This window comes from Myotis yumanensis, unplaced genomic scaffold, assembly GCF_028538775.1.
Source record: "Myotis yumanensis isolate MYYU_CA2020_CCGP unplaced genomic scaffold, mMyoYum1.0.hap1 SCAF_3, whole genome shotgun sequence".
Taxonomy (NCBI): Eukaryota; Metazoa; Chordata; class Mammalia; order Chiroptera; family Vespertilionidae; genus Myotis; species Myotis yumanensis.
In genome coordinates, this window is record NW_027223754.1 from 189,122,814 (window position 1) to 189,141,953 (window position 19,140).

The 19,140-nt window shown below is 46.7% G+C and overlaps 1 protein-coding gene across 1 annotated transcript; it reads left to right on the top strand.

The window, feature by feature from the left end:
- Nucleotides 1-2,092: 2,092 nt before the first annotated feature.
- Nucleotides 2,093-18,941, top strand: GSG1 (germ cell associated 1). The gene is given in 8 exon segments (XM_070407832.1): nt 2,093-2,140; nt 11,917-12,235; nt 14,373-14,420; nt 15,229-15,347; nt 15,350-15,383; nt 16,022-16,138; nt 18,401-18,571; nt 18,574-18,941. Coding segments are annotated over 8 exon segments (1,011 nt in total). The 3' UTR covers nt 18,729-18,941.
- Nucleotides 18,942-19,140: the final 199 nt, after the last annotated feature.

Below are 19,140 nucleotides of genomic sequence, written 5' to 3' on the forward strand. Positions count from 1 at the left end.
TGGTCCCCTGCCTAGGCCTGACACCTGGGCCAGAGGCATCAGGCCTGGGCGGGGGGCAGAACCAGTGATCGGGAGGAAATGAGGGTCCCCTGCCCAGGCCTGACGCCTCTGGCAGAGGCATCAGGCCTGGGCAAGGGGCCAATCCTGCGATTGGAGGGTGATGGGGGTCAACGCCTGAGGGCTCCCAGTATGTGAAAGGGGGCAGGCTGGGCTGAGGGACACTCCCCCCACCACCACCCAGTGGACGAATTTCGTGCACCAGGCCCCTAGTATATATATATATTTATCTTATCTAATAAAGAGTGAATATGCAAATTGACCATTATACCCAAACAGTCAAGATGGCTGCGCCCACAGTGGTGGCCAAGTTCCTGTAACGACCTTAAGGAGCAATCAGCAGGGACCTGAGGCTGTGACCCCTCCTGGTGGGGCTTGATGGGGGACCTCAGGCCATGCCCCCACCCCAGCACCAGGCTGTGGGACCTGAGGCTGCACCCCCCGCCTGGTGGGGCTTGACAGGGGACCTCAAGGCGTGCTCCCTGCCCTGGCCCAGGCCGAGGTACCTCAGGCCGTGCACCCAGCCCCAGACTGGGGAACCTGAGGCTGCGCCCCCCCACCTGGCAAGGCTTGACAGGGGACCTCAGGCCATACCCCCCACCCTGGCACCAGGCCAGGAGACCTGAGGCCGCACCACCCAAAAGGGCTTGATGAGGGTGAGGCCAGCCGGGTCTGGATCTAGCCCAATGGGGTTGGAGCCAACCAGGTCTGGGTCTTGCACAATTTCAAGGTGCACGTGGGTGGGCAGGGACTTGACTCTGCTTTCCGTGGCGTGCCCCAGACTCTGACAGGAGGAAGATTTTCATATACATTTTACTAATTTTCTTTCATCTCTGACACTTCTATTATAGAGAAAGGGCAAATAGCAATATTAAAATATTTCCTCTAATTAATTCCCTTTTAATGTGCACAAATTTTGTGCACCGGGTCACTAGTGTATACATATGCGTATATATATGTATGAATACATATGTGTGATAGATATATATAAACTCATGAATTCACACCAATGCCTCTAATTCCAGTGCACCCCCACATAGGGTTCCTTCTTTACTCTCCCACCCATATTTGATTTCCCTTTCCCATGTGAGAATTCTAGCTCCCAACAGCATGAACACATTTTCTCATTTGCCCAATGCCACAATACATTTAAAATAGTTTCAAAATTGCTAAACATATCTACCACAAGATGAATAAGGTATATATACTAAAAAAAATCCAGTAGTTGGTTTCAATTCTCCCCTACTCAACCTCACCCAAGAAGGAAGGTAAATAGTCAAATACTGTGTTCATAAGTTACTTGGATTTTTCTTTCTTTTGCTTTTTCCTCTTCAGTGTGGTTGTAGTATTTATTTGAAATATAATTGGGTTCATTTGTTTCCACTTATTTCCAGTTTTAGGTTTTTCTTTCCCTTCTCATCTTGCTTTAATTTTATTTTTGAAAATGTAGAACATTAACATGTTTCCAGTGGGGGGCATGCAGGAGATAGCTGATCAATGATTCTCTCTCATCACTGATGTTTCTGTCTCTCTCTCCCTCTCCCTTCCTCTCTGAAATCAATAAAAAATATTAAAAAAATAAACAACTCAGTGTGGTCTGGTCAACATCATGTGGAAACCATCCCAGACCTTCAGACTCCGTAGTTTACAAAGACACTCCCCCACCAGATGATTCTTATGCTCAGTCATAGAAGCACTGAGCTGAATGCCTTAGAAGGCATACAGGCCTCTGGTAGGTACCCTAGAGTGGCCCCTGTCCTTCTGGGAGTTGGGGGAGGGGAGAGGGCGCAGCAGGGAGATCCCTGCCTGCCACTGTGATGTCACAGAGTAAACCTCATGTGTCAGCCAGCCCCACCCTGACTGGTGTACTAGCTGCAGGACATCCTTTCCATCCTCTCCAGACCACCTTACACCACCTTAGCACTCTGCAGGCAAGAGGGAGCCTGATTCATCTTCACACTAGATACTCATTCCACTCAACCAGTTGAAACAGAGAAGATAAACTGAAACATCTTTGACTCAGAACTTCAAGTGAATGAACAAGTCCTCTCAACTGACTCAAAATGTTTGTCCCACCCAGAAGGTAAGTACCTTTATTTTTGACATCTCATGACTACCTCTTGTGTTATCCCTTCTCTCATGTGTATCCCGGAATGTTGGATTTGTAATACAGATTATACAAATTCACCAATTTATTTCACGAGCTTATGGTAAGGAACTTGAGAACACACTATAGGATTACACAAAATGGAATAAAAATATATTACTCAAGCCCAGTTTTTATTGATAAACCCGGAGATGTCCATACCGTGGCCTCTTGCTCTTTCATCCTCTTCTATGAAAATGTCCATTTCTTCTTCCTTTGCCTCTTCATCTTACTTTTCCTCTCTGTTCCCAGGGCTGCTTACAGCCCCTAGCTTTTTTTTTTTCCCTCCATCTGTATGATTACCGTTGCCAAAATCTGGCTCCTGCTCAAAGACCCAGTGGTGGTGGAAACGAAAAAGATGCATATGACCCTACTGAACTGAAAGAGTAGATATTAAGTTCTCTTCCAAAGAATGATGAGGCACCCCCTTGGTCCTGCTGGAAGCCAGCTCCAGCCTGGAATCTGCTGGAATTAAGGAGAGCATAACCTTATGCTCTTTTGGTCTCGGAGAATCTGAGAGAATCTGCAGGAGTCCTCCCAGACCCTGGAAGACCCTCAGGGCCAGCAAAGATATCTTGGCTTGTTTAGGTAAGAACCTATATCTGAAAGTAACTTGCCTCCCATTTGAAAAAGTTGGGGACTACCAACCTTCAGCTCAAAGGGTTCCTAAGAAAGAGTTTTCATTATCATATATCTTGCCATTCTCAAGAGAGAAAAATGAAGCTTACTGTTAACGCTAGAGAAATACACGCACAGAGCCATGTGGCATGCTGCTCGTTGGCTAGAAGTTAGGGATCTCAGAAGAAAGGATAAGATAGGGCCTAAGAAGGGGACACAGTGGGACTGCAGAGCAGAGCTAGTGATTGAGGAGCCATCAGTGTGGGCTCAGACTGCTCCCTATCTCCGTAGCAGCCCCAAAGTGAATAGATGGTCAACTGAAGAATCCTCAAAAGTGGGTAAGAATATGATAGAAAGGGCCAGCCAGAGTAAATTTTATTTGCCACTGGCTTATGAGGAGAGGCTCGGGGAATGTGGGAGAGTCTGGTTATCAGTCTTTACCTGAAGTATAAAGTACACGTAACCCATTGCCTCATTCTGGGTGAGTTTCCACCATCCGGCCTGCAAAGTGAACCATGTGATAAGGTGGCCGTGCCTTCCCCTTTTCCCGAGAGGGCAGCCTGCGGATGAGTCAGGAGCATTTACTAGCTTGGCCTTGCGCAGCCAGCTGCTCCGAATCTGATTCCTCAGGTGCTGAGGATGCGAGCAGGTGCTGGTGAACAGTCTGGCAAGGTGTCTGGTACACAGTATGGTTCCCTTCCTCAGCTCGTTCTCCTAATTTAACTCCGGAAATCGTCCCTTGGTGAGAAAGGACTAGAACTCAGGTCTGCTTAGGGATTCGTGGCCCCAAAATTTCACAGAAGTGAGGCGAAGACACAGCCTGGCTTTAGAACAGGAGCTAGGGACCAGGAACGATGGGCGCAGGGAGGTGCCTGACACTGGGACCCACAGACCCGGGTAGGAGAATTCCTCTGGTGACCCCGCCCCAGCACTCCCTGCCGCCCGCCCCACCGAAAGGCGTCGCTCGCAGCCCCCGCCCAATTCGGCGTCCACGTGGCGGCGCCCCGGGCCACGCCCCATCGCGGCCTTGGCCCCAAGACCGCCCGCCCTCCGGCTCGCTCTCGAAGGTTCCTTCGCTGGGAGGGGCCCCGCGACGCGGTTCTCCTCAGACGCGCGAGGGCGGGAGGGAGAAAGGACCCCCGCTCCCCGCCCCGCCCTCCGGGAAGTCCTGGCCCCGGCCGCTAGGGCGGGACCAGCCAAACAATGCAAAACACTCTCCGGGCGCGTCGCCGTGGTAACGCGCGCCCGTTGCTAGGCGACCCGGCGCCGTAGTAAACCGCGTGCGGGGTGTTACTCATCCAGGGAGGGGGGCGATGGGGAGCTGGCGGGGACTCTGCCGGGCTCCCGCACCCAGACTGCTGGGGGAGGAGGAGAGGGGGAAGGGAAGGAGGGAGGGCAGGAATAGAAGGGATGAGGGCGGCTCACCAGGAACGGAAATGGGGAGGCCCCGCCGTGCCTGCCCGCAGCCGCGCCCTGAGCGCCCCTCCAGAGGCCACTGACGTTGGGCCCGCAGCCCTGCCCCGCCCCGCGTCCCCGAGAGCCCAGGGCCCAGCAGGCCCGAGGAGTCCGTGATCCGCGCGTGAGCGATTGCCCCACAGGATGTGCAAATGTGGCTGACCCGCTGATTCACTCCAGATGCTTGGGACATTGAATAAGGCCGCTTCCTCTCCTGGAAATGACTGCTAGAGCTAAAGCCCTCAAACAATTACATTAAAAAGCGGAAAGGGAAAGGCGACGCACAGGAGAGGCCCCCAGATGCTTTTCTGTGGTCCTTCCCACTGAACATAAGTAGAAGTGTTCCCAGAACTTGGGACCCACGTTAGGAAGAAAGGAGTCGTTTTCATTCTGTGAGCATTTGAGGCCATGTGCACATTAAACATGGTTACAGTCGAGACTGACTCGAAGCTGGGACATCCCAGAGCTAAGCGTCCAAGAGTGACGTGAATATTTTGGACACTCAGCATGGGCATGTTGCTGGCATTACTCTTCCTTTCCAGTGTCAACATGTCTTGTGTGAAGACCTTCTGTGATCTTCATCAGTGAACACTCAAATATGAGGCACTGAAGTAAAAAATATATATAATTATAGCAGCAATATCTCAGATGCTTCAAGATACATCATCCATAAGGGCTCCAATCCCTAGGGAATCACCGGGCTTGGGAAAGGACAAAACATTTCCCAACTGTCTCTGGCTTTTGAGCAATGTGTTTGTACCCTGGTCTCTGTGAACTAAAGATAATACTTGTTCATGAGATCATTGCTGTTATCGGGGCTTTGGTCATCCAAAAGCAGGAATGTTTCCACAGGTGGGCGGAAATGTATTGGCCAGGATCTGTTTGGTGACACTAGGGGTGCATCTGTGTAGAAAGGCAGAGGGTGTGTCTGTGGATCTGTGGACTCTCACTGCTGTTATGTATGTGAATCCGGAGGATTCCTCTCTCCTTCAGCAATGGGAGGCTGTTGGGACACTTTTCTTTATTCACATCTTATTTCACCTAATAGACTCCCTACCTGTATTCATGGGCCTCCTTTCCATTACACACTTCACTCATTCATGGATGTTAGACAGGGCTAGGCTCCGAGGATCAACAATGAATAAAACCTGGCTACTACCATATCTAACTACTCAAGTCATGTGAGCATAACAGACAAGTAAACCATGTGATGAGTTACATGACAGAGGCACACAGAACATGCAGGAACAGGTGCATGTCGATCAGAGCCAGTGAGAGCCCACACATTGACACCCCACTCCAGCCTTTTACCTACTGAGTAACAAGGAGGAGGGCATTCATGGGCATGGGCCAGAAATCTGACTCTTGGGAGTAGGACAGAGAACTACTGCCCAGAAGGGCGAGTGAATCTTTGTTGGGAGAATATTCCAGTATGGATAGTGAAAAAAAAACAAAAAAAAAACTAGCTGGAAACCTGAGCCCCAGGCTTTGACCTCAGGGAAGTGGTGTGCTATACAGTCTCCTCTGGCTCAGCGTGCTTACCCATTGTTCTAATCACCTCTTATCTACAGTGGACTCACAAATTGAATTCCTGTTTACACAGTATGTGTGGTCCCAAGACCATTGTTTCTCATAGATGCCTATGAAATATGGTTTTGTACAGTGTGGGGAACAGTGACTGAGAACCTTACAAATATAGGTTGGTCCCAACCCTTGGCTTTGTGATGTCATCAGCACTGAGTTGCATATCTATCCCTGTGGGGCTCATCCTGAGATGGTAACAGTCCAACATACAGAAGTTAAATACTGTTTTGAGATGTGAAATCTTCATGTCTGTGCTGAATCATGAGCTTCAGAGCTGAACCTAATTATATTTATGTTGCATTGACTAGCAATTAGTACTTCTTCTGTTCTAAGAGAGGAAAGAGAAGAAAAAAAAATATTAACACGCCTAAATTACAATGAAAGGAAGTGAGTGGGATGCTAGCCTCTGATTTTTGTGGCCAGGCACAAAACTCATGTTTTGCCAAAGAGAGGAAATTAGACATTGTGGCCCAAGATCCTTGGGATGGGGGGTGTGGGATCTCAAGGTTGATCACAACTCGTAGCCAGCCAGCCAGCTAAGCACTCACACAAAATGCACAGCCTCTTAAGGGGGTAGATTCAGGCTTTGGAGAGGCCTAAAATAGCATGATTTGGAGGCACTCTTTAAGAAAAACAATACAACATGACAAGTACAAATTAGATAGCAGGGTCTTGGGAGGGGCCTGCATAAGAGGGGGAACGGAACGATGAAGCTTAATCCACCTCTAGGCCTCCTCGTGTAAGACTCAGCCACTCCCATCCGCTTTTCCCTGGAGAAGGCAAATGTCAGTCTATTAAGACACAGGGGGTGCGGTTTATGAGCAGAGGCAATAAAAACCAAAGACATAAGACTGTGCCAAATGGTGACTCAAGCGGGATATGAGAGTGTCTGCAAGTATTTGAAGGGTGTCAGCAGAGAGAAGGGAAAAGAATTGTTCACTGTTCTAGGGTGGACAGGGAACGAGGGTGCAACTAAGTAAATAAGAATGTGCACAGAATTCATCGGGAAACAAAGATAACTGTATTTTCTGATACTGTGGCATAGCACTTCCCATGGGAAATACTTAAGGATCAACTGAATCACCGAAAACTGACATTGGCCACAAAAATGTGCTAAAGGAAACAATCCTGGCTCATTGGGAGCCCTGAATTCCATAAGGCTGACACATGTGCTCTATAGATTAGTGTAGGGAGCAGGCCAACCGAGGAAAAGAGAACAATCCCGAAGGGAGGAGCCGCCACCTCACCCACAGTTGCTGACTGGTGGGGAGCACATGACTAAAGAGGAAGAATCTGAGGAGATGGTGCCACCCAGCGTTGTGATGACTACTGTAGCCAGGAAACCAGCAGCCAATTCCATCATGAGCTGTAACCACAGAATTCCTGCTCCCTGGTCCCAGCAGATAGGGAGTTCTGTCACAACGAATGAAGGGTCATTGGGTGATATGGGAATTATGTCTGGGCACAAGCATATTGCATCAAATAGGCTGTTCACATCAGTGTGAGAAGAATAGAGAATATATTGGGTGGCAGAAGTGAGACCCAGAGAGGCTCCTTTGGCTAAAAGGTAGACTAATTCAAACACTCTGAGGAGAGCCTGCCTTTGATTCCCTAAGCTGACGGCACACAGAATGGGAAAAACCTTCACTTGGTTGATGGTGAATCTGGAAGAGTTGGGAGAAGGGCAGGGAATAGAGGGTTTCATTAAATATAAACCCAAAATGAGTTAAACAGGTGTTATTTTAAAATATATTTTTATTGATTTCAGAGAGGAAAAGAGAGGGAGAGATAGAAACATCAATGATGAGAATCATTGATCGGCTACCTCCTGCACGCCCCTACGGGGGATGGAGCCTGCAACCTGGGTATGTGCTCTGACCGGAAGTCAAACAGTGACCTCCTGGTTCATAGGTCAATGCTCAATCATTGAGCAACACCAGTTAAGCCAGGTGTTATCTTAATTCCCTGATTATATATTTTTTCAGTCTGTTCAGTTTTCATCAATTGTTAGGTCAGAGTGGCGATATATAAGTTGCTTACATGTGGAGCCAGAAACAAGAAGTCCATCCTGGGTATATACTGAGTGTCCTAAAATTACAGATTCCTGGGACTCACCCCAGAACTACTATGGAATCTCAGGATGGGGGTCCAAAAATCTACATCTTTTCCAAAGTTTCAGATAGTTCTGAAGCTTAGTCAGAATGAAGAATTACTGCTCTCAATAAGAGATATTTATAATCAAGACAAAGTGTTAGGAGAGGGGTACAGTGTGACAAGGACAGAGAGGAGGGAACAGCTCCCATTCATTTTTAAAGAATGAGTGACTTTCACACTAATCTTGATGAAAGGCAGATCACCGAGTAAAAAGGTAATACAGGATGTTTCCCACCCTTGTCATCCTAATTGGTATGATTTTTGAGGACAGAAAGAACAACATGAACTTCTAGGTGACCAGAACAAGAATATATGCAATCAACACCTTATTCATTTGTCAGATTTTTTTTTTTAAGTTTTAGAAACCATCCTGTATAATAAGAGCCCAGTGACCGAACAGTGGAACGACCAGAACAACTGGTTGACCAGTCGCTATGACACTCACTGACCACCAGGGGGAAGATGCCCAATGCAGGAGCTGCCCTCTGGTGGTCAGTGGGCTCCCACAGTGGGAGCACTGCTAGGCTGACCAGGATGAGCGGCACTCCCACTGCGGGCCAATCCCCACAGACCACCCCCCCCCCCCCCCCCCCCAACACACACTAGTGCATGAATCCTGTGCACCAGGCCTGGAGATCAGGGAGAAATGGTAGATAGCTGTAGCATTGCTGACCCTGGAATTTATTTGTCTCCTACTCCATCTGCATCCTCACCACATCCCCACCCAACACTCTCTGACTGCCTCCACATTCCATGCAAAGGGACAATGTTAATAATCATTAGTAATGATGCTAACTGGAGGGTGGAGACCACCCAAGATACCAGGAAGCTATTCCATATCCATGAGTTCTATGAAGCTCTGACATTGCAGATAATAGAGCTTATTAAAGAGATGGAAAGCCCTACACAAGGGAATGAAAACCTTTGCATCAATGGTGATCCTGTAATATTTGTGTGTCTGCCATAAAATGAAGCCCAATCCATTCACACCAGTTACCTAGGGAATGGCAGTGGGATGGAAACTAAATCATCACTTATTTTGTAAAGAAATGTCCTTCTGTGGGTGCAGGTCTTTGCTTTTCTGTGATTAATCCCAGATCCCCATTGGCAAACGCTCCCACATAATCTCCCAGAACAGCTGGGCCATGATTATATTGTCAATTATTAAATGCCCAAGTTTCCTGCAAGGCAGCCTTTAATCATGAGGCGCTCCAAAGAGAGAGAGAGAGAGAAGAGGAGGGATAGTAAGGGTTGGGAGAAGAGGGTGGGAAGGCTAGTTTCCAATTTTTCAACATTAAACCAAAGAGATTTGGAACCCAGATGGCATCCTGCAGTCCTTCCACACAAGTTTCAAGAGTCTGACCATGGCCAAGCTAACTAGCTTCACCCTCCCATTGCTCAGAACATACATTGCATAGTTATTTTGCACCTGATTCTTCAAAGAGGTATGACTGTCTCACCCATTTGTTGCCTATGTTAAGCCTATGTTAATTACGAGTTTTTCTGTTAACCTATGTTGATGGAAGAATTAGTGACATTTTGGTACCTATGTACTTCCTAATGATTTGAACCCAAGTGTTGGGAAGTCACTCATTGTCCCTTTTCTGTGGAGTAGAATGACCTTGGCATGGGGCTTGTCAGCATATGCAAAGATATAACTTTCCTTATGGCTGCTGCTTCTTCATGATCACCTTAAGGAAACCCCTGAAAAATTAGATTTGTTCTTTGATTCAAGAGGTATGTGGATCCTGGAGGGGGGGGAAAGGCATATTGTGGGGGGGAAATAAAATATGTGATGAGAAGTACAGTACTATAGGTGTCAAAGATAATTCTTGAATGAGGGTCATCATATCTATCCTTGGTGGACACTCCTTCTGAAAGCACCCTCATTGGGCTTCATTCCAAGCTCTTTTCATCTTTTGTTTCTCAAATCACCTTTCCTTAAATTCGTTGTCACTTTGTGCTGCAAAGTGGTTGTACATGGTGTGGGGTTCATTATTCTTGTTTCTGAATAACCTGCAGAACTTAAAAATATGTGTAAATTGAAATGGAGCAAAGGTACAATTGAAATCTGATGTGATATGATGATGACAAACTAATTTCCAAGCCCCCGAAGACTGAAAATAAAGTTGTTGAAAATGTAGAATTGCCTAAATCCTTAGACAAAATGATTAATGAAGGTATTTTATCTGAAATCAATTTCCTATTCAGGCAATGGACAGGAAGATAATTAGAAAGGGTAACTCATGTAACAGAATAATAACTAAAACCAATAGGATTTTCATGACTAAAAACAACATTAAAACATTCTCTTTTTTTTGGTGGGAGGGTGGCGGGTGGGGGTGATGGGCCAACATATGATTCCCATATCTAGCAATAGAAGATGTTTCTCCCTTCCAGGTGCTGTGGTTTTTCAGTCCTTACCAAGGTCACCCAGAGTCTCGCACAGTCTGACAGTTCTTGGTGCATTTAATTTGTTTTGAGTGCTTGAAAAAGAAAAACCGAATTAGCAGATTGCTTCCCAGAAACAGTTTATCATGTTTTGTATATTAGTTTTTATATACATAAGAGTCTTGTGTATTTCTTATTGCCATAAAATAATCCACGTTTTGTCTGTAGCCTGCACTGTTTTAGTCCCTGGAAAGTCTAAAGAACAAACTGTTATATTTCTGAGATAAAGTTCTCTGTTAAATGTAGAAAATGTTAAGCTGGAGATGATGAGAGAGGCAGATTAATGGGCCTATCCCATTTAGCTATGGTTTTATTTACGTCTCTTAAGCGAAGCAGATTTGGGTCTGATTAATTCTGCTATGAGAGATCCCCTGGAAAGCTCAAGATGGTTTACTTTAAGAAGCATCTGTCAGCAGCTAAGTATGGGCTTCCTTTCCATTCAGAACGTATTAACACAATAGTATAAACCATTCCATTACACAAAGTGCAAGACCTGACAAATTTATTTTTGTTAAATCTGGCTCCAAGCCACCACTCCCCAAAGTTGAAACGTCTAGCATTGGTCATTCTTCAAATAGCCCTTCTCTTAGACTAAGAATAACGAGGTCAGGGGCTCCCACCAGAGCCACACGGGCCACGGACCTTTCTGCTGCCACACCCTGTGTCCTCGCTGTGCGTCGAGCAGTGCCCCTCCACCAGCCAAAGTCACCCTTTCCGTGGCTCCATGGCCTCGGCACTTGGTGCGCAGCCTCCATGGGCACCAAGCAGCCATCTCCCATTTGATTCCTGCATCTCAGTGGCCATGGATGGAAAGCTGGACCCAGATAACCAGGTCTCTCAGAACCCGCAGCTCCCTCTGCTCTCCATCCCAGTGGGTCCACTGTTTCCTTTTATCCTCAAGGCCCCACCCCCGTGATCCAGTTAATCATTGGCTGATAGGACACATTCCCCATCCCCCCACCCCCGTTCCCCTCTCAGAGGAACCTATGATGCAGGGAAGAGGACAGGGAAAACTCAGTTACCATAACAGACACCTCAGCGAGTCAGTGCTACTAAATGCAGTGTTACCTTTCAATGCAGACAACACCAAAAATGATGACCAGCGAGAGCATTTAGAGTGCTCCCAATTCTTTTTCCCAACCTGATCTATAGCCTAGCCTCAGTGGCTTCATCCCATTCTGACTGAGGTATTCTCTAATGCCTCTTCGGATCATCCTCAGTAAGCATTTTAGTATAATACAGTCCGGCTTAAATAAACATCATCACTAGGGTGTCTGCCCCAGGCCAGCTGAAGCCCACCTTCCACACGGCTCCTTGGAGGAAACTCAAAGCGGCTGGTGGCACCGGCAGATTGGAGGAAAGGGGCCTGAGCTTAGGGAGCCGCGGGGAGGGGTGTCCAGATCTCCCAGGAGAGTCTGAAAGCAGGCTCTCCCCTTGTCTGTCTGTTACAGATGGAGCTCCCGAAGGTCTTCTCTGGCCAATGGACATTCCTATCTGCCATCCTCAACCTGCTATCACTCGGCCTCTCCACAGCATTCCTGCTCAGCAACTCCTGGTTTGTGGACACACAGAAGGTGCCCAAGCCCCTGTGCAGAGAAGGTCTGGCAACCAAGTGCTTTGAGCTGCCAGTGCCCTTGGATGGGGGCAGCAGCAGCACATCATCCCAGGAGGTGGTGCAATGCACCTGGGAGACTGGGGATGACCACTTCTCCTGCCATACCTTCCGGAGTGGCCTGCGGCTATCCTGTGAGGAAACTGTGGAAGAACCAGGTAGACTCCTCATCCCCAGCTGCCTGACCACCTCCTTCCCCCCATGGAATCTTATAGCCCTCTCCCACACCACATCGGCCTCATCCCCAAGCTCAGCATTTTCCACCACTGTACTGTGTGCTTTCTCTTTAGGGAACCCCCTTTTAATAAGGATGGAAGTCCATCTGGCTTTTCATTTCCTGCCTGTCTAGTAGATTCATTGGGTTAAAATAGCATTACCCTTAAAGGGTTCCATTTAGACTTTCAACAGTATAAGGATTTCCATTCTAGCAAATTGAAGTTGCTGTTTAGAAACAAAAAAGGAGAGATGATATTACAGGAACAGCCTTGTTCTGCCCAGTTGTGACTTTATCGGGATAACTTCATTTCTATGAGCCTCGATTTTCTCATCAATGAGATGGATCAGAGTAGATCGCCCTTAAAGCCCCTTTCTTTCCCTCCCTCCTGGAAAAGGGTTTTCTCATTCTAAGTATCTATATATATAAAAGGCTAATATGCTAAGCTGTTCAACCAGTCGCTATGATGCTCACTGACCACCAGAGGGCAGATGATCAATGCAGGAGCTGCCGGGACAGTCACTGGCCATTTACAGACCTGGTGCCGACAAAGCAACACTCGGCTTCCCCCAAGTGGGACACAGGCCCATCACCACCCTGGAGCGACAGCCCATCAAATTGCAGCCAATGCTGTCGAGACCCCCATGGTGCAAAATGCAGCCCACAGCCCAGCCCAGCCCAGCCCAAAAACGGTGGCTGTGGGCACCAGGTAATGATATCATGTAGCAATGCCCAGCTTCCTCTCCCTAGTGACTAGCCTCCTTGGAGTTTCTTCAGCCCAGGACACAACTTGCTTTAGAGACAGGTGCAAACATTTCACACTTTAACCAAATGTCTATGAAGTGTTTTCACATGCCTCATCTCATTTGATCCTCACAGAAGTCCTGGAGTAGGTAGATAGGAGACTAGGTAGAATCCTATTTTCTTTACATTAACTTGAAAACAGAGATTTAAAAAGTTTAGAAACTTGACCCAACTGAAAAGAAGTAAGAAATGGTGGAACTTGAAAATGACTTCAGGTTTTCTTACTGCACAGAATATAGTCAAACACTGCTACAGTTAAATATTTCACCCTTTGTTCTACCGCATGATCTATAAGACTAATCTGCTTCATGTTGATATTTACTGCTGTGTTGCTGACAATTACCTGAAAGAGAAGTTGGGGTGCCTCACTGGGCTGGAAAAGGTTTAGCTAAATCAGAAAGCAGGTCTAATTAAGCAAATGTGAATATATATATATATATATTATCACTGGTGCCATTGAATGCATGTCTTTCCATCTGTCATTGTCAATCGTGAATTTGGTTGACACTTTTATTATAGAGAAAGGGCGAATAGCAATACTAAAATATTTCTTCTAATTAATTTCCTTTCAATGTGCACGAATTCGTGCACCTGGCCTCTAGTTACTTGTAATGTTGAAAGCAGGGTAATTGAAGCTCAGAGAGAGTAATTAGGCCCTATAAGGATGTCAGGACTCCGGTGTCGGCATGCACCCTCACCCCTGGTCCTTAGGTTAGAGCAATTAGGTCGAGATCACCCTCCCTGCTTCCTGCTCAAAGCATTCAAATGTCACCTGCTACTGAAGCTTTTCTAAGGCCCCAAATCACAGACAGTTTGCAATCTTCTTCTTCTCCTGGCTTGGGCTAAGGGGAAAAGGAGCCAGAAGAGGAATATAAACGTGTATTGTGCCACTTAATACCACTCCAACCCCAGTCCCTAAACAATTTAGAGCCATTCAGACCAGTGGACCACCTCAGCAAATGGCCTGGGTTAACACTGGAGTCATTAACTCTTCCTGGGGTCATTAACAGGAACGAGAACATTTCCCTCTCAGGGTAACATTGTCATCTTCATTATCAGGAATTGAGAAATTAATTTCGGGTGACTCTTGTCTATGCCATTCATTCTTCCATGCATTCTTAACTACTTTCAAAGAGCCATTTACTGCCTGCCTACTGTCTGCTGGGCAGGCACTGCGTCAGAACAAATGGAGAGGTGTTGGGTATGGGACTGGGGACAGATTTCCTCCCAACTGTCCAAGGAAGCACCTCAAAGAAACTGACCCTTGTCTGTTTCAGGGAAGAAATGCCGACGTTCCCTTGAACTCACACCATCAACCAAGAGAGGTGAGAAAGGACTACTGGAATATGCCACGTTGCAACGCCTACATCACCCCACTCTCCGATATGGAGGGAAGCGGTTAATGGAGAAGGCTTTCCTCCCCCACCCTCCCTTGGGGCTTGTGGCAAGTATGTGGGTTTGATAACAAATTTAGTTGCCAGTGAGTTTTGGGACTTCTCTGGATCCAAATCGTACCGTGATCTCCCGCTTTTCTCTTCTTCTGAGCTCCCAAGGGCTGACACAGATTCCTTCTAGAGCTGCCTTTCATTCACATGCAGGCATGCAAGGAAAGAAATAGCAGGGACAAATCAAGTTCACAAATAGAAAACCACAGCTCTGACCTACTCCTGTTGCCAAGTAACCATGTTGAAAAGCTTAGGTTTTTCCTTTTTTTCTCCAATAATATTTTTGTGTCTGTGTAAAATAGAAGGAAAAGGGAAGGCATGGAGGGGGGGAAGAAACAAAACTGGCTGTCCAAAATTAAGAAAAGAGAAAAAACAATGATAAATAGCAAAGCCTATTACTGCAAGATTTCAATGACTTCTCAAATCTCTCTAACAGTATTTACAGCCAATCAATTTTACTTGATTATATGTTGGGGACCGAGTAGAGTGAGAGCTGTGGGGTTCTAGAAAAAGAACCCCAAATTAAGGAATGTTCCCAGCTGGTTTCAGCTTTGTTTCACCCTCCCCTTCTCTGGTGCTGCAAGGCTTTTCTCTTTCAATAGGCACCACCTAATTTCCCATCTGATGGTTCACCGTCCAGTTATTTAACTGGCAGGGTGAGGGTACCTCTTCCTCTGCTTTCCGACAGAGATCCTATGGCTATTACTGGGAGCCCAGTTTGCCCGCATCAGACTTGAACTCATCGGTTTCCTCCTCCTATTAACGGACTTGCTGTTCACCGGGAACCCTGGCTGTGGGCTCAAGCTGAGAGAGCCTTTGCCGCTATCTCCTCTGTCATGTCAGGTGAGCGCCCCCAAGGCTGGAGAAGGTGGGTGTCCTCTGTGCCCTCTGAAGCACTAGCTGGCTGGCTGGTCTCTGCCCTGAGGAGAGGAAAGAGGAACCTTGGGCGGGGTGTGTGGGGGAGGGAAGAGGTATGAGCTACATTACAAGCGTTTTCATCTTAAATTGAGTTAACATGTGAAATGTCATCTTAGATCATGATGTACTTTGTGAAATGGTTTATCCCTAGGTTCTTTTTCTTTGCAAATGCCTCGATGTGTAAATTAGCTTGGTTTACTTTTCCATTGTGACACACAGAGCTTTTCAAGACTGTTGGCTGAAGTAAGAGATGCATATATCAGATCAAGAAAAAAGCTCACATTGGGGTATGGGTGGAGAGAAGTCAAGGGGAATGTAGCCCTGAGTGCAGCATTGACTCAGACGTTCTCCATAGCTCTAAAGTCTGGGGCAGCCTGATGCAGAAAGTCCCCCTGCATTCAGGGAGTCTCCCTGACAGATTCGTCTTCCCAGACAGATTCGTCTTCCCAGACCTGTGGCTGCACCTGATACACAATGAGAAGGTTGCTCTTAAGTCTCTAGTTCCCTGTAGATGGCAATGTCAGCCTTTCTCTAAAGGTGCTGCCTTCCTGCTCCCTCTGCAGGCCTTCTGGGGATGGTGGCCCACCTGATGTAGTCACAAGTCTTCCAGGCAACTGCCAACTTGGGTCCAGAAGATTGGAGGCCACATGCTTAGAATTATGGGTGGACCTTCTAGGACAGTGATGGCGAACCTTTTGAGCTCGGCGTGTCAGCATTTTGAAAAACCCTAACTTAACTCTGGTGCCTTGTCACATATAGAAATTTTTTGATATTTGCAACCATAGTAAAACAAAGACTTATATTTTTGATATTTATTTCACATATTTAAATGCCATTTAACAAAGAAAAATCAACCAAAAAAATGAGTTCGCGTGTCATAGGTTCGCCATCACTGTTCTAGGAAGTGCTTACCATCATCTCCTGAACCTTTGGCCCCTCCACCAGCCAACTTTCATTAGATTTGCTTCCCTCACATAGACACTTGCTTTGTGTTCTTCTACCTTCTCTTCACCTCTCATCCCAGAAGCCTGTCAATCAAACAGAAGGCTAGACCATCAGGCCACACCCATTCTTCCCCCACCTTCTGAACAGGTACAGAGAGGGTTCTAGTTTGTTTTGTGAGGCTGTTGTCTTGCCCAGTTTTTCTGCTGGTACAACTGTTGCAATTGCTTCTTTACCTGATAAGTATGTTGCCCTTGGGAAACAAGACTGATTGTGTATGGCTTATGGAAATGATGCTCTATGTTTTATATTTTTTATGACTTGAGGTATTAGAGGACAGAGAAATGGTCAATTGGCCTTGAAATTTGGATTGAATTCTATTCCCTGTGAATGGCTTATTCTTCTCCTGTAATGAAGACTAACTTCTTCCTACCTCCATTCTGATTCCACCAAACTGTGTTAGAAATAAAACTTCCCCTACAGTCATTCTCTAAGCCTTAGAAAACCATGACAAAACAAATATAGTCGAGATAAACATCCCCTTTGCTTAAGAGTTCCTCACTTTCTCCCTTGAAGCACATGCTCGATTCAGGCACAGGGGCAACCTGAACTGACTGTAACTATTTGGATAGTGCTATGGACTTTAACAGTGCTGAAAAGATGCAGCGCCAGCTCGAGTTTCTACGCTAAAGCAGGCAATATGGAAAGCGCCACATGTCGTTACAAGATCCTATCCCTTTTCTCGCTGCATCATACATGCTATTTGATTCAGGCTGGGTCTTTGGTCTACTTCTCCAGCCACCGTATCAGTTTAGCTCATTTCCCAGACTCATTGTTTCTCGTCTTTGCCTGTCTCCAAGCCATTGCTGGCCTTACTATAGAGCTCAGACTGCAAAACTCCCATCAGAAGCCTCCCCAGCCTGAGTCTACTTTGTCCACCCGTAATTCCAAGCATGTGGCCTCCAGTCTTCTGGACCCGTTGGCAGTTGCCTGGAAGACTTGTGAATAGAATACATCATGGGGGCCACCACCAGAGGCTGCAGACAGGAACACGTAGTACCAGCATGTGGCCTGGCTTTAACCATCCCTTGGACTCATGAAATCTCTCACTAACCTCACACAACTTCCTGTTTCCTGGGCCACCCAGAATCACAGGGAGATTTAGGATTTGACTTTCCAAGTGTTTAGAGCCGTGTCTGATAAACTTCCCTGATGTCTTTTCTTCTTTGTTGAATCCATCCAGCTTCCCTTCATCTCTAGTGTCTCTTCCATCCATTGTAAACTCCCTAAAGTCGAGAACCAAATTGTTTTCATAATAGGCAAATTCCACTTAGTGCAACCTGTTAATACATCCAAATTTGTAGTAAGTGCTTCCTGAGACTCAACTTTGTGGGCCCTTAAAACTGCTAAGCTCAGAACAAGGGAAGAGGGAGGAGAGATGATCACTCCAGCATCCAAGCGAAGGAAAATCTTTGGCAGAGTGTGTGTGGGAGGGGAGGGGTCAGGGAGAAGGGGGCAAGGAAGTATTACAGTGGGTGGTGCAGATCTATGGAGTCTTGAAGATTACACAAGGGTAACTGCAGCTTGAGAAACAGTAGGCAACAACGCTACGTGTGTGTGTTTATATACAAAAAATAGGCACACCAAGTATAAACAGGCACAGTATTAACAAGTAATCCATTCCGTGAAAAGGAATCTGCTCGACTCCTTGTCTGCCTTTTTTTTTTTAATTTCTTTATTGATTAAGGTATTAATACTACATGCGTCATTCTCTTTTACTACGAAACATCCGGAGTGTAACCTACTACGACAGACCAAATTAAGTCCTTTTACCCACAGTTCTTTCCCTGCTGCACAGTGGAAGACAGCACAGTCATGTCCCTAAGTCCCTACGAGGCATCAGCCTAGTTTACTAGTAAGGGAGGGATCAGGGCATTTTTCTTTCAAACCTGTAAGAAAGATTCCGTGTAAATTTTTTTGTATGTTTGTTCCTCGTACAGCCTGAATTTCCTTCACCTGCTGCATGGCATCAGCTGTCACCACCTTCAAGACGTACACCAAGCTGGTGCTGGAGTTCAAGTGCAAGCACAGGAAGAGCTTCAAAGGAAACCTGAGTTACCTGCCACACCATCACCAGTGTTCCCTCCAACCGCTGCCAAGTGCAGCCCACACGGGGGCCCTCTGACCAGCTACCACCAGAACCACAATCAGCCCAGCCGCCCTGTCTCCGAAGGAGTTGACTTCTACGCAGAGCTACGCAACCAGGAATTCCAACAAGACACCAGCCGGGGGCTACAAGAACTGGCTGGGCCTCCTGTAGAAGAATAGTGTTAGGAGTAAGTGGGTTTGGAGAGCAGGCTGAGCCCCACCTTACATGCTTGTTGTCAACACGTGCTTAAGCCGAAGTCTGTTTCTTGAGCATGGTTTTTAGAGGTTAAGGACAAGGGTATGTCCAAGTACAAGTACAAAGTGTTTGTGTGGGGCGTGCCGGTGCCACTGCTCCCCTTCCCTTCACAGCTCAATCTTTCACTGTCTATACCTCACGCGTTCAGATTCGTTCTCTCCTTTACTCATTGCTTGTTATGAGCTGGGTTCTGGGCTAAGCAATGGAGATAAAAAAAAAAAAAAGAGGAGTAAAATGCAGTTCTTGCCCTTTAGGGGTTTATCAATCTGGTCATCTGTCTGGGGTTTGGAGCAATAGAGGTGGGCAATCAGCAGTCGATGATTGTGGCTCAATTAT